This window comes from Myotis nattereri (genome assembly GCF_964212035.1).
Source record: "Myotis nattereri genome assembly, chromosome: 3".
In the NCBI taxonomy this organism is placed as follows: Eukaryota; Metazoa; Chordata; class Mammalia; order Chiroptera; family Vespertilionidae; genus Myotis; species Myotis nattereri.
This window is the reverse complement of record NC_138077.1, coordinates 193160340-193176136: the sequence shown is the minus strand read 5'-3', so window position 1 is coordinate 193176136 and position 15797 is coordinate 193160340. Positions and strand designations below refer to the sequence as shown.

General features: G+C 37.8%; 1 protein-coding gene across 1 annotated transcript in view; it reads left to right on the top strand.

Annotated features, from left to right (window-relative positions):
- Positions 1 to 15797, top strand: part of LOC308515733 (protein argonaute-3) — a 126804-nt gene that overhangs the window by 74624 nt on the left and 36383 nt on the right. Inside the window, exon 7 of the mRNA XM_081086302.1 lies at positions 13302 to 13436. Within this exon, the coding sequence (XP_080942428.1) occupies positions 13302 to 13436 (135 nt within the window). The remainder of the gene's footprint in view (positions 1 to 13301; positions 13437 to 15797) is intronic.

Genomic DNA, 15797 nt, shown 5'->3' with positions numbered 1-15797 from the left:
CTCTCCCTTTCTGTCTGAAATAAGTAAACTCAAAAATATTGGGGGGGAAAAGAGCATCACAATAAATCTGGTGTTTATTAGTGCTTTCTCCCTTAAGATATTTTTATTTACCTCTTATTATATACCAGATAGAATGCTAAGGGTTTTACATAAATTATCTCATACAAACTCTACCACAGTTTGTATGAGTTAGGTGATACCCCCAATTGAAGTTTAGAGAGTTAAAAATCTCTAAACTTCCTCTAAAATGGCTTTCTCTCTCTAAGGTCACATAGTTTAAATAGTTTACATGTGATACAACATATTAAACCTATACTTGAATGTAACTAAAGTTTACATTTAAGACTCAAGGTCACATAGTTGATATTTAAAAGATAGAGGTCAACTGTTCTGATTGCAAAGCTTATGCTCCCGATATTCACAGCTCTCTGCTGTATTCCTTTTAGAAGCAAAATTTCTGGCAGACAAATGTCAGACCCAGGACAGCTAAACTGAGAAATGTTATTTTATCTTTATTTACTTTTTTCTGTGCTTTTCAGTAAAAAGTAGCTTCCTATAACATATTCACTGTATTTTGCTCCTAGAAGAAAGTAGTCAGAAAATACAAGTGGTTGTAAAATTATTGTAAAATATAAGTGGCTAATAAATTATTAAATTGTAATTTATTCTGCTTAAGAGTCAAAAGTTATTTGTAAGGAAAACAAATTTTTAGTAATTTATTAATCACAATATTAGTGTTGCTTCATATGTTTATATTGAGTTAAGGTATAACATCTCTAAGATTAAGAAATATTTTTTGTATGCTATTCATATTAGTCTTCTCAGAAGTAGTTCAAAGGAGAGCATTTCTTTAGGGTGAAAATAAAGTCTGAACTTTCTACACGAGGTCAAGCAGGGCCAAGTATAGATATCTGTATCAGGCTTACCCAGTCTGTCCTCATATTAGAAGATCAGTATAATGGCTACAGGAATCTCAGTGACAGTCTTCATCAGATCTGTTTCTTGATTCATCCTGTTTCAGTCTGGCCTGTGCATGCCCTTCATATTTGATGCACAGCTGTCTTATTGGGATTACACTTCACTATTTCCCTGGGAAATTTTGTCTTTCTCTTAAATTAATCTGTTTTTGCATCCCCTTTCTTCCTCCACCACCCCCTTTTTTTTTATTAAATATTTATTGTTCAAATTATTACATTTGTTCCTCTTTTTCCCCCCCATAACTCCCCTCCACCCAGTTCCCACCCCACCCTCCGCCCTCACTCCCCACCCACTGTCCTCATCCATAGGTGCACGATTTTTGTCCAGTCTCTTCCCGCATCCCCTACACCCCTTTTCCCCCCCAAGAATAGTCCACTCCCTTTCTATGCCCCTGATTCTATTAAATCACCAGTTCATTCTTTTCATCAGATTATTCACTTGATTTTCAGATTCACTTGTTGATAGATGTATTTGTTGTTCAAACTTTGTATCTTACCTTTTTCTTCTTCATCCTCTTCTTAAAGGATACCTTTCAGCATTTCATATAATACTGGTTTGGTGGTGGTGAACTCCTTTAGCTTTTTCTTATCTGTGAAGCTCTTTATCTGACCTTCAATTTTGAATGATAGCTTTGCTGGATAAAGTAATCTTGGTTGTAGGTTCTTGGCATTCATCACTTTGAATATTTCTTGCCACTCCCTTCTGGCCTGCAAAGTGTCTGTTGAGAAATCAGCTGACAGTCGTATGGGTATTCCCTTGTAGGTAACTGAGTTTCTTTTTCTTGCTGCTTTTAAGATTATCTCTTTGTCTTTTGCTCTTGGCATTTTAATTATGATGTGTCTTGGTGTGGTCCTCTTTGGATTCCTTTGGTTTGGGGTTCTCTGCACTTCCTGGACTTGTAAGTCTATTTCTTTCACAAGGTGGGGGAAGTTTTCTGTCATTATTTCTTCAAATAGGTTTTCAAGATCTTGCTCTCTCTCTTCTTCTGGCACCCCTATAATCCGGATGTTGGTGCGCTTGAAGCTGTCCCAGAGGCTCCTTACACTATCTTGGTATTTTTGGATTCTTTTTTCATTTTGCTTTTCTGGTTGGGTGTTTTTTGCTTCTTCGTATTTCAAATCGTTGACTTGATTCTTGCGATCCTCTAGTTTGCTGTTGGGAGTCTGTTTAATATTCTTTATTTCAGTCAGAGTATGCTTAATTTCTAGTTGGTTCTTTATCACAACATCGAGGGTCTCATTAGATTTCTTGTAGATCTCATTAAGTTTATCGGCAGTTTCTAGAAAATTATTGAAAGACCTTAAAAGTGTGGTTTTGAACTCTATATCCAGTAGTTTGCTTTCCTCCATTTCTGTCATTTGTGTCCTTTTTCTTTGTCTCTGCATTTTTTATGCTTCCCTGTGTTGATAAAGTGGTTTTCTATGCTAAGTGTCCTCTAGGGCCCAGTGGTTCGGCCTCCCCAATTACCTGAGGAGGACACTCTTGGTGCACCCCCTTGTGGTCTTTGTGCACAGTCTTGTTGTAGTTAAGCCTTGATTGTTGTAGATATCACTGAGAGGAATTGGCCTCCAGGCCAATTGGCTGTGAGAATCAGCTGTGTCTGCAGTGGGAGAACTTCTGTGCTGGAGACACCCCTCTGGGGCAAGACTTGCTTCAATGGGGCTTTGGTGCTCACTGAGTCTGCCCCCTGAGTGTGTCCTTTATGTTTCCACGGAGCTGCAAACTGGATGGTCCCACTCTGACCTCTGGGCTTCCTGGATCCTGGATCTCTAGGGAGGTGCTAATCTAGCCTTTGCCTGAGGCTATCCAGCAAAAGCCTCCCTGCAGGACTTGGGCGGGGCAGGTCCCACAGGATCAATAGGGCGGGGCTAGCAGTTATGGCTGCTCTCAGTCCTGCCCTCAGAGGCTTTGCTTCTCAGTGTCCTGGTAATCAATGCAAGCACCTGGGAGAGAAAGCTGCCCTCGAGTTCCGACCGTTGCCAGACAGTCCTGCTTCTCTCGTATGAGTCTGGGTCCCTAGAGACTCTCCCGGAACTGGAGCTCAGAGCCTGAGGCTCCCTCCTGATTGAAAACGACAACCTTGCCCTCAGCCGCCAGCCCGCTCTGCATGCACCTACGCACCTTAGTATTTTACTTCCGCACTGTGCCTCCTCTGAGTCTCAGTATGCTTTTCTCTTTCCTTCTAGTTGTAGAATTTCCACTCAGCCAACCTTCCTCTGGTTCTGGATGATGTCTGTTCCGTCTTTTAGTTGTATTTTTGAAGTGGTTGTGCGAGGCTGCAATCTCCGGTGTTTACCTATGCCACCATCTTGGTTCTCTCCACCCCCTTTTTTTAATGTTTAGAAGTTTTATGAGAAAAGGTCACACAGCAGGCAATTTTTTTGACACTGCACAAACTGAGATTATAGTTTAGCTGGGTTTTTATGTTGGAAATAATTTTCCTTCATACATTTGAAAGCATGCACCTTTTTTTTTTTTAACACTCACCTAAGGATTGTGTTTTTGTTGTTTTTTTTAATTGATTTTAGAGAGAGAAATATCCATCAATTCTCTGCTCCCCGACCAGGAATTGAACTGACAATCTTTTGGTGTATAGGATGATGATGCTCCAACCGAGCCACCCAGCCGGGATGAAAGCAGTGTTCCATTTTTAAATAGCTTTAGTGAAGCTTAATTTACATACCATAAAATTCACCCATTTTAAGTGTATGTCTGTTGTCTTTTTCCCCTTCTTTTGCTTTACTTTCTGGAAAATTTCCCCATCTTCATCTTCTAACCCTCTATTCACTTTTTCTTTCATGCTAATATGTTTTTAATTTCTAATAGTTTTTTTTATTTCCTGAATATTATTTTATTACAGCATACTATTCTTGTTTCATAAATGTAGTGTCCTCTCTTACCTGTGAGAATAATTTATTTTGGTGTCTCTATCCTTCACATTCTTATTTTTCCTCCAAATATATATATTTTTAACCTGTCTTCCACTTTGAGGCTTTCCTCAAATATGTCGTATCCTTGAATATTTTACTCATGATTCAGTGGGAGTATAAACACTGACTAGAAACTTTGAATGCATTGGTAGGGCCTGTTGACTGAGTTTCTTCATTGGGTGATTTTAATGGGGAACCTATAACATTAGAACACTTGGGTCTCTCCTCTTGGCTAATCAGGTTACCCAAACATGAGTCTTCCAAATTCCTGCCTGAGAGTAACCTTATTGCCTACCTTCTGGAAACCAAGTTGGGGATTCTGGCTTGGGGCATGTCTACATTCAGCATTGAATATTTATAGATATTTAATTCCTTGTTTTGGGATTAGTCCTGTGCTTTCAGTTGTACCAGATATCCTCTCTTCAAAGAACCTTTTACTTTTTCCAGACATTAAAACTCCCATTAAGACTTATGCAACGCCGAAACCGGTTTGGCTCAGTGGATAGAGCGTCGGCCTGCGGACTGAAGGGTCCTGGGTTCGATTCCGGTCAAGGGCATGTGCCTGGGTTGTGGGCACATCCCCAGTGGGAGATGTGCAGGAGGCAGCTGATCGATGTTTCTAACTCTCTATCCCTCTCCCTTCCTCTCTGTAAAAAATCAATAAAATATATTTAAAAAAAAAAAAAGACTTATGCAAGGATGAAGAGGCAGTTGCTCAATAATGTGGAGCTAGACAAGGGATCTAGGACTTTACCTGCTTTTCAGTTTTTCTCTGTGTTTTTCTGCACCCCCATCCTTCTGTCATCAGTTTCAGAGGTACCTAGTACTGCCACATCTTGTGCTTTTTGAGAATCCTATAGTGTAAATGCAGTTGTTTCTTACCATTCCCAACATAGCTGGCTTAGAATTTCATTTTCATGGATCTGCTATCAGTTACAACTTGTCAACTAGCTTTTTTTTTTTTTTTTAATATTTTTTATTGATTAAGATATTACATATGTGTACCCTCTACCCCCCCTCCCCCCGCTCATCCCCTCACCTCCCCGTTGTCCGTGTCCATTGGTTAGGCCTATATGCTTGCATATAAGTCCTTTGGTTGATCTTTCCCCCTTGCCCCCACCCTCCCCTACCTTCCCTCCAAGGCCCGACAGTCCAATCAAAGCCTCTCTGTCTCTGGATCAGTCCTTGTTCATCAGTTTATGTTGTTCATTATATTCCACAAATAAGTGAGATCTTGTGGTATTTATCCGCTCTCCAGTTCCATCCATGCTGTGGCAAATGGTAAGAGTTCCTTTTTCTTCTTCCTCTTCTTAAAGAATACCTTTCAGCATTTCATATAATGCTGGTTTGGTGGTGATGAACTCCTTTAGCTTTTTCTTATCCGTGAAGCTCTTTATCTGACCTTCCATTCTGAATGATAGCTTTGCTGGATAAAGTAATCTTGGTTGCAGGTTCTTGCTATTCATCTCTTTGAATATTTCTTGCCACTCTCTTCTGGCCTGCATGGTTTCTGTTGAGAAATCAGCTGACAGTCGGATGGGTACTCCCTTGTAGGTAACTGACTGTCTTTCTCTTGCTGCTTTTAAGATTCTCTCTTTATCTTTTGCTCTTGGCATTTTAATTATGATGTGTCTTGGTGTGGTCCTCTTTGGATTCCTTTTGTTTGGGGTTCTCTGCGCTTCCTGGACTTGTAAGTCCATTTCTTTCACCAGGTGGGGGAAGTTTTCTGTCATTATTTCTTCAAAAAGGTTTTCAATATCTTGCCCTCTCTCTCCTTCTGGTACCCCTATAATTCTGATGTTGGTACGCTTGAAGTTGTCCCAGAGGTTCCTTACACTATCTTCATATTTTTTTAATCTCTTTTCTTTTTTCTTTTTCGGTTGGATATTTTTTGTTTCTTTGCATTTCAAATCTTTGACTTGATTCTTGGGATCCTCTTGTCTGCTGTTGGATCTCTGTAAAGTATTCTTTATTTCAGTCAGTGTATGCATAATTTCTAATTGGTCCTTTTTCATGACCTCCATGGTCTCACTATACTCCTTGAGGGATTTATTAAATTTATCGGCGGTTTCCATAAAATTCTTGACAAACCTTATAAACGTGGCCTTGAACTCTATATCCAGTCATCTGGCCTCCTCCGTTTCTGCCAATTGTGACCTGTTTCTTTGTCTCCGCATTTTGGCTGCTTCCCTGTGTTGATAGAGTGGCCTGCGCGCCAGGTGTCCTGTAGGGCCCAGTGGCTCAGCCTCCCCAGTTACCCGGGGTGGACACTCTTGGTGCACTCTTGGTGCCTTGGTTGTTGTAGGATCACTGGGAGGAATTGACCTCCAGTCCAATTGGCTGTGGGAAGCAGCTGTGTCTGAAGTGGGAGAATGGTCCCCCTCTGACCACTGGGTACAGTGGCTCCTGGTTCTAAGGAGGTGCTAATTCAGCCCCTGCCTGAGGCCTCACAGCCGGGACCACGAAGAGGCTCAGCTGTGAAGCAGTGCAAGCCTCTGCGGGGCCTTGGGCCTTCTCTTGGAAGTTTCGGGTCTGCTTGGCTGGGCTATAGTTAGGTACATTCACATGCAAAAGCCTCTGCCACAGCCTGGGTGGGGCGGGGTTTCAGGGAGTCAAAAGGGGCGGAGAAAGACGCTATGGCTGATTCTCTGCGCCCGGAGTCGCGCGTCTCAGTGTCCCGGTAAGGGCTGCAAGCACCTCTGAGGGAAATCCGCCCTCAAGTTCGCCCGCTGCCGCCTGACAGAGCAGCCTCTCCCCGTATGAGACCTGGGTCCCCAGAGACTTCCCGGAACCGGAGTTCAGAGCAGTCGGGAGCTTGTGATTCAAAAAGACAGCCGCGTCCTCAGGTGCCACCCCCTTTCCGCGCGCGCGAGCCGCCGCCGCCGCCGCCATACCTCTGCACTCAGCCTCCGCAGCTCCTCTGGCTCTCAGCGTGCTTTTCTTTTCTTCTAGTTGTAGAAATTACACTCAGCCAGCCTTCCTGTTGTTCTGGACGATGTTTGCTCCGTCCTTTGGGATAATTTTCAATTGTTGTGTGTGGCGACTATTTCCCGGTGTTTATCTATGCCGCCATCTTGGTTTCTCTCGTCAACTAGCTTTTCATCTTCTGAAATGTTGATGCACTTCCAGTTTTCTGTTCTCCCCTCCTTCTATTTCTTTTTTTAAATATATTTTATTGATTTTTTACAGAGAGGAAGGGAGAGAGATAGAGAGTTAGAAACATCGATGAGAGAGAAACATCGATCAGCTGCCTCCTGCCCATCTCCTACTGGGGATATGCCCGCAACCCAGGTACATGCCTTTGACTGGAATCGAACCTGGGACCTTTTAGTCCACAGGCCGACGCTCCATCCACTGAGCCAAACCGGTTTCAGCCCCTCCTTCTAGATTTATGTCTTCATTATTATTATTCCTCACTATAGTTATAGTGGAGTTTCGGTAGGAATGAAATGAGTTCCTTGTAGTTAACCAGGGTCTGTTCTTAAAAAGGCTGAGGTTTTTTATGCTTCCTTTCTAAATTCCAACCCATAAAGGAGTCCCTGTCTAATAGGTACTTAATGTTTAAATGGATGATTAAGTCTTGTTTGACATCTATAAAACACAATTGGTAACAAGTTTGTACTGGAGGCTTGATTTCTTGCCACATGGACCTCTCAGTAGGGCTGGTTAAGTCTCCTTATGACGTTGTACCTGGCTTTCTCTGGAGAAGTAATCTAAGACAGAGCAAGACAGAAGTTGTAATGACATTAAGGCCTAGCAATGAAAGTTACATTCTGCCATTTTCATAATATCCTGTTAGTTACACAGATCAGATGTATTCAGTGCAGAAGAGACTTACAAAAAGGTGCATATCCCATAAGGCAAGACTTATTAGGCACCACTTTGGAGACTGTCACACAAAGCTCTTGTTCCAAGCTAGAAAAAGAACACATTAAATCCCAAAGTAAGCAGAAAGTAAGAAATAATAAAGATCAGAGCAAAAATTAAATAGAAAACAAAAAAGAAGCCAAAAGTTGGTTCTTCTTTAAATATTAATAAAATCAATAAATTCTTAGCAATACTAATGTAGAAAAATAGATTACTAGTATCAGGAATTAAAGAGGGGTATCACTAAAGATCCTTCAAAATTGAAAGGTTAATAAAATGTTATGAACAACTTTATACCAATTAATTTTATAACTTAAACACAACTTTATAAAAATTGACTCAAAGGGAAATCTGAATAGCCTTGTATCTATTAAAGAAATTGAAATTCATCATTCTTTCTAACAAAACCCAGTCCCAAATTATTTCAGTTTTTCTTAAATGTTAGAACTTTATCTAACATTTAAGAAAAAATAATACCAATCTTGCACAAATTCATTCAGAAAACAGAAGGTAAGGAAAGGCTTTTAACTCTATTTATTTTTTAAATAATACTTTATTGTCAACTCAATGTTATAAGGCTGGTATACCTCTGATACTGACATCGATGAGAGAGAAACATCGATCAGCTGCCTCCTGCACACTCCCCACTGGGGATGTGCCCGCAATCAAGGTACATGCCCTTGACCGCAATCGAATCTGGGACCCTTCAGTCCGCAGGCCGATGCTCTATCCACTGAGCCAAACCAGTCAGGGCTGAAATATTTCATATATTGTGGTTATGTTTTTGCCATGATCCAACATTAATTACTGCTTTGTTTTATACTATTCATTTAAACCTTGACTTATTTTGATACATGTATTCCTAGTTATTTTTAAATATGGCAGATATTTCTTATTTTCTTTTCCCCCCCACATTTGTTATTTCAGCTGTGTCCTAACATAAATTTTTAATTTTGACACACAAAAAAGCAAACTTAAAAATCCTAACCTCTTTTTTGTGGAACATTCTCTCATGTAATACCTTTAAGGTGTTTACATTGACAAAATGATTTTGCCTAGAATTAAGACTTCAATAGATCAAAAGACATGAGTAGACAATTCTTCAAAAATGAGAAAAGGAGCTCGATTGAGCTATCATGTTCTGGGTACAAGTAGGTACCTTACATTGAATCTCCACCCTAATGCTATGAATAGTAGGTATTTTTCTAATTTTACAGATAAACAGATAGAAATTCAGAGAAATCAGTGAATGCTGGACCTAGGATTAAAATCTATTTTATTTCCAAGCCTGTCCTTTTTTTAAATAATCCTAACACTGCTACCAATGAATTAAAAAAAATAAACATAGTTGAAAAACAAACATGCAGCAGTTAGTAAGTGACAAAGAATTAAAGGATAAATTTGCAACAGCAACAAAAATTTTAAATCTATTGAAAGATACATGAGAGTTATAGGGTATATTATAAAACCTTAATGAAATTTAAATGACCTTAATAAATTCAGAAATAGGCTTGCTCATAAATTGAAAGACTATCTCACTGGTATTCTAGATTTCTAGTCAATTTTTGTAAAAAAAAAAAAAAAAAAAGTCCTTAGTTGTATTTATACATATCTAGATTCTAGCAATTTAACTGTTGATAATAACTCAATTCCACCAAACTCCTCTCAAGTAATATCTATATTTTATTTCTCAGTTTTTTATCTGAAATCTAGTACCTGCCCATTAATTTTAATTGAATGAATATACTACACAGTTATCCATTCAATTGATGGATATTTAGGTTGTTTCCATTCTTTCTATTAAAAACAATGCTACAGTTCGGCCAGTGTTGCTCAGTGGTTGAGCATCAACCTGTGAACCAGGAGGTCATGGTTCGATTCCTGGTCAGGGCACATGCCCAGGTTGAAGGCTTGATCCCAGTGTGGGGCGTGCAGGAGGCAGCCGATCAGTGATTCTCTTTCATCATTGATGTTTCTCTCCCTCTCCCTTCCTCCCTGAAATCAATAAAAATATATTTTTAAAAAATAAAAATAGCGCCAAAACCCGTTTGGCTCAGTCGATAGAGCATCGGCCTGCGGACTGAAAGGTCCCAGGTTCGATTCTGGTCAAGGGCATGTACCTGGGTTGCGGGCATATCCCCAGTAGGAGATGTGCAGGAGGCAGCTGATCGATGTTTCTCTCTCATCGATGTTTCTAACTATCTCTCTCCCTTCCTCTCTGTAAAAAATCAATAAAATATATTTTTAAAAAATAAAATAAATAAAAAATAAAAATAGAAACAATGCTACAGTAAGCATTCTTATTCATATCTCCTTTTGCAGATAAGGAATTTCTCTAGTATACATTCCAGTATAGTGGAATTGCTGAATTGGTAATTATGCGCATCTTCAAATTTACTTCTGTTATCATTTGTTCTCCTGACTGATTGTATCAGATTATATTCCTATAATCTTTATGAGAGCGTCTATTGGATTGTCAGTGTGTGTTACTAATCTTGATATTTTTTACCCATCTTCATTGGTGTAAAAATGATAGCTCAGTGTTTTTGACATTTAGCTTTTCTATGAAATGCCTACCACTTTTATTGTTTTATCTTAATTTATAAGAACTTAGATACTAATCATTATGTTTACTACACATCCTCTACCAATCTATAACCTGGTTGTTAGGGTTTTTTTTCGCTTTTCTAAATCTTATCTTTGTTTTTTATAGTTTTAATGGTTTGTAGTTTTGTATCTTGTTTAGGAAATTCTTACCTCCAAGATCAACATATTCTATATTTTACTTTAAACTTCATTTTTCTTTTCATATTTAGTTCTCTGAATAGGAATTTGCTTTTGTGTAGAGTATGAGGTAGGTTTTCAAGTCCATTCTGCTGGTCTATGTGTCTGTCCCCACAGTCTCTTGACTTGAATAGGATTATTAAAATCATGATGATTGATAGGACTGACCTTATTCTTTAATTTTTTAAATATATTTTTATTGATTTCAGAGAGGAAGGGAGAGGGAGAGAGAGATGGAAACATCAATGATGAGGGAGAATCATTGATCGGCTGTCTCATGCACACCTCACACTGGGGATCGAGCCCAGAACCTGGACATTTGCCCTGACTGGAATCAAACTGTGACTTCCTGCCCTGACCGGTTTGGCTCAGTGGATAGAGCATTGGCCTGCGGACTCAAGGGTCCCAGGTTCGATTCCGGTCAAGGGCATGTACCTTGGTTGTGGGCGCATCCCTGGTAGGGGGTATGCAGGAGGCAGCTGATCGATGTTTCTCTCTCATCGATGTTTCTAACTCTGTGTCCCTCTTCCTTCCTCTCTGTAAAAAATCAATAAAATATATTTTTTTAAAAAAACCAAAATGTGACTTTCTGGTATATAGGTTAACAATCAACCACTGAGCCATGCTGGCCAGGCACTGACCTTATTCTTAAAAATTGTTTAGGATATTTAAGTTTTACTGATTTTTTGTATTAATTTCCATCTCAGCTTCTTAAGGTAGGAAAGGTTGTATCCTGTTGGTATTTTGATTGAAATTGCTTTGAATTTGCAGATTAATTTGGGGATAATTTACATGAATTGGGTATATTACTCCATGTATTTACATCTTTTGTAATACCTTTCAATAGTAAAGATATCTATTCCCTCAATAGGTCTCATACATCTTTTGTTTGGATTTCATTTCAAGTACCTTATATTTTATGTTGTGATTTTAAGTGTTTTTTATTACATTTTAAGTTGGTTAGTAATATATAAGAATATAATTTATTTCCATATGTTGATTTTAAATCTAGCAACCTTGCTGAACTCTCTTATTAATTCTGTAATTTATCTATAGAATATTAGGTTTTCTGGGTAGACAGTCATATTGTAGAGAATAATAATTTTGTTTCTCCCTTTTCATTCTCTTTACCTTTTTTGTTTTTTAACTTAAATTACTGTGCTAGGTAGGACTTCCTATTAACTGAAGTCGAATTTGAAATTTGCCATCTATTTTTGGTAGAACTTTTTTTAAATGTATTTTTATTATTGGCATAATACAGATGTCCTCCATTTCCCGCCCTTTGCCCCCCTCCATCCTGCCCCTAACCTACCCCAGGCCTTCACTGCACTATTGTCTGTGTCCATGGGCTATGCATATAAGTTATTTGATTAATCTCTTCCTGCCCTCCCACACCCTGCCCCGCCCCCTTCCCTCTGAGATCTGTCAGTCTATTCCATGCATCCATGTCTCTGAACCTATTTTGTTCATCAGATTATTTTGTTCATTAGATTCGACATATAAGTGAGATAATGTAATATTTGTCTTCTTTGACTAGCTTATTACACTTAGCATAATAATCTCCGGGTCCATCCATGCTGTCACAAAGGGTAAGAGATCCTTCTTTATTACAGCCACATTGTATTCCATTGTGTAATGTACCACAATTTTTATATCTGCTCATCTACTTCTGGGCATTTGGGCTGTTTCCAGATCTTAGTTATTGTAAATAATGCTATGTAAACATAGGAGTGCATATCTTTATTTTTTTTAAAAGTTATTTTGCCCTAACCGGTTTGGCTCAGTGGATAGAGCATCAAACTTCAGACTCAAGGGTCCCAGGTTTGATTCCGGTCAAGGGCATGTACCTTGGTTGCGGGCACACTCCCAGTAGGGAGTGTGCAGGAGGCAGCTGATCGATGTTTCTCTCTCATCAATGTTTCTAACTCTCTATCCTTCTCCCTTCATCTCTGTAAAAAATCAATAAAATATATTTTTTTAAAAATTTATCTTATTGTTCAAGATATTACATATGTCCCCCTCTTTCACCCCTTCCACCCTCACCGATAGACAGTGGGCATGTTTTTTAATTTCTAGTGTAGCACATAATAGCAGTCGGTAAGTATGCATTTAAGAAATGTGTGAAAGTGATATACTAACCATTGGTGAAGCTCTTCCAGTACCAAAAGCAAAGATTAAGAAATCATGCTGGTTGACTGTTAGAAAACTGCAACTGTAGCTAGATAACATTGGGCAGATACCCCTTACTATTGTTACTATCTATCGCTTTCATTAGCACTAATAACATTTAACACAGCTATCTACTCAAATCTGTACAAAACAGGGAAAGCTCTCACTAGAATACGTAAAACAGTCTAGAGTGGCATTGAAAGCTTTAAGAAATAATACATAACTTTCTCATTTGCTAAGGGTCTCAAGGCTTCTTTGTCCCTTTACAGGTCTTATCTCACACCCAGAACACTTCTCTGTATGTATAGTAGAGAATGGAATGATTCAGTTACCATGATGAAAGAGAGAGATTATAAAAACTGTAGGTCTTAGCTTTTTTGTTCTTGTGCTTGTCTTTCAGTCAAACAGAGGTCAAATTGAAACTGCTTAATTTTGGAAATACTTTTCTAAGTATATAAGTATACATAAAGGATTATTTTAATTCTATAATTAGTTCATTATCATGGAGCTGAGATTGTTTCTGAATTTTTTTAAGGAAGCATTAATTTGTACTATTTGTGTTTTTCTTCCTAGTTTCTGCCACTGCCTTCTACAAAGCACAACCTGTAATTCAGTTCATGTGTGAAGTTCTTGACATTCATAATATTGACGAGCAACCAAGACCTCTGACTGATTCTCATCGGGTAAAATTCACCAAAGAGATAAAAGGTGAATTAATTAGCATTTGGAACAACTTAACTATAAAATTCATGAGTATGACAAACTTATTGAAAATTTTTTTAATTATAATTTATTCATGTAACATTACCAGTAAAATAAAGATCAGTTATAAAATATTCATTACAATAACAGCTTAGTGTTTCGGTGACAGAAGTACCAAGTAGTGGGATTAATAGCAATAGCAGCTAATTTTTTGTTAATACTTTGTTTTATTAGCTGAAGGTGTAAGAGTGTCTCATAGGGAAATGCTTCTATGATACTGTTAAAAATAGAAAGGTTATTTCAAAGACACTGGTACTTCAGAATTGGAATCATTCTTTGAACAAATTCTAATACAATGACTTTCTTGTTTTTCTGAAATGATAGCAGAATATTTTATTCCTTAGAAAATTTATGGATAAGGGGCTAGTCTGTTTCATGTGTTCTAGAGTTGGAACTTAGTTATTTTATGTACATTATACAGATGATCATTGATCTTGCCTCTTTTAATTAGTAACTAAAATTTGTATAGTGGTCTTACATCATATGTATGTTTTACTGATTTAATTCATCTCTACATGGTCTTCCCCCCAAAAATAATTTTAATATTGTTCTAAAGTATATATTTTGTATATATTTAACTTTTTATATGTATATACATTCCTGTATACATTTAAAAATGCATATACAGTTTTATATGCAGACCTACATACACTAATTTTTTTCAGCAATTTAAGGGAATTTTCAAGAGCAGTTTTGATTAAGAGTAGTAGCTGAGTGCATCTGCTTGCTCTAGTAGTCAATCATTCTTTGCCATTTAGTAACCAGGAAAGAGGTAATCGTTGTAATAAAGCATTACAAGGAAAATCTTTCCTGCTTTGAAAATAAGCATCCATTTATCTCAAGTAATTGAAGTACCAAAATAAGAAAATGTACTCTACTGCAATCATACCATTATCCTTTCACAATCTGTATTAACTGCACAGTTAGCATTGTTGGGAGATAGTGCATTACCCGCCATTAATAAGTGATCATCTAAATGCCATGGTTTCCCGTGGAGTTGCTGCTTAGTTACCACCTCTGATATAATGAAGTCACTTAGATTATTTTGCGGTAACTATGCTATCAACTCATATCACCACTTTATCACAGAAAATACAAGATGTACAGAACAAGGATTCAACTGCTGCCCGAAGAGCATGGACTCGATCTTAACTTCAACTGCTCAGGGGTCTAAAGAAATGACTGAAAAAATGACTAGAAAGCATTATAAAGTTGATGTTATAGTGAAGGTAAAGCCAAGTTTATAGGTTAAATATTTGACTTATTAAAGCCAATTTTTTTTTGTTGTTGTTGGATGGAGGGTTTTGGGTGGGGGGGGACCTGGGCAGAGAATTATGTAATCCATTTTTTTTTAAATTTCGACTTTCTCCTAACCCTGGGTTTGGGTCTAATCTGTAGGAACCTATAACCCTAGATTTGAGGTAGAAAAATCTGAATTGAATCTAATTAACAAGCTAATGATTTTTTTCTCCAAAATCAAGAAGGCTTTTTTTTTTAAAGATGGCTCTTCAAAGTACATCAAGTATTACTACCACAGTAACTCAAAAAAATCAAAGTTATGCCCTGGCTGGTTTGGCTTAGTGGATAGAGCGTTGGCCTGAGGACTGAAGGCTCCTGGGTTCGATTCCACTCAAGGGCACATGCCTGGGTTGTGGGCCCAATCCCCAGTAGGGGTGTGCAGGAGGCAGCCGATCAATGATTCTCTCTCATCATTGATGTTTCTATCTCCCTCTCCCTCTCCCTTCCTCTCTGAAATCAGTAAAAATATTTTTTAAATCTTTTTTAAAAATCAAAGTTATGTGTTTTGTGCTATATATTTCAGTTTAATTTTTAGCTGGCGAGAGGAATTTGATGAAAACCTAAATAGTGATACAAAGTATGATATAATGAATAAGTTTCCTTAGTATATTTCTTTGGTTCCATTTGAACTTTTTCCTAAATATTAAGGTGGTTTCTTTGTGCAATAATTCATAGTTAAACAGCAAAATATTGGGGGAAGTGTATGGTAAAAGTACCATATATGTAAGAGTACCAATTTATTTTTTGTCCAAACTTACATATTAGGCTTGTAGAACCTAATTAATAAATTTTTTAATTCAAGGGGAAGGCTTGTAAACAAATTGCTAAGTGATGTAAGATAACAGAAATTGGTTTTAAATTTTCTATTGTATTTTTCCCCTGAACATAACTTTTTACATCTTACATACTTTAAATTATTGATATCTCCTTTTAAGGCATTCCCTTGATAATATTTTATTTTCTACTCTCCTTAATAATATAGAGGCATAGTAAATGCTCTAATTGATC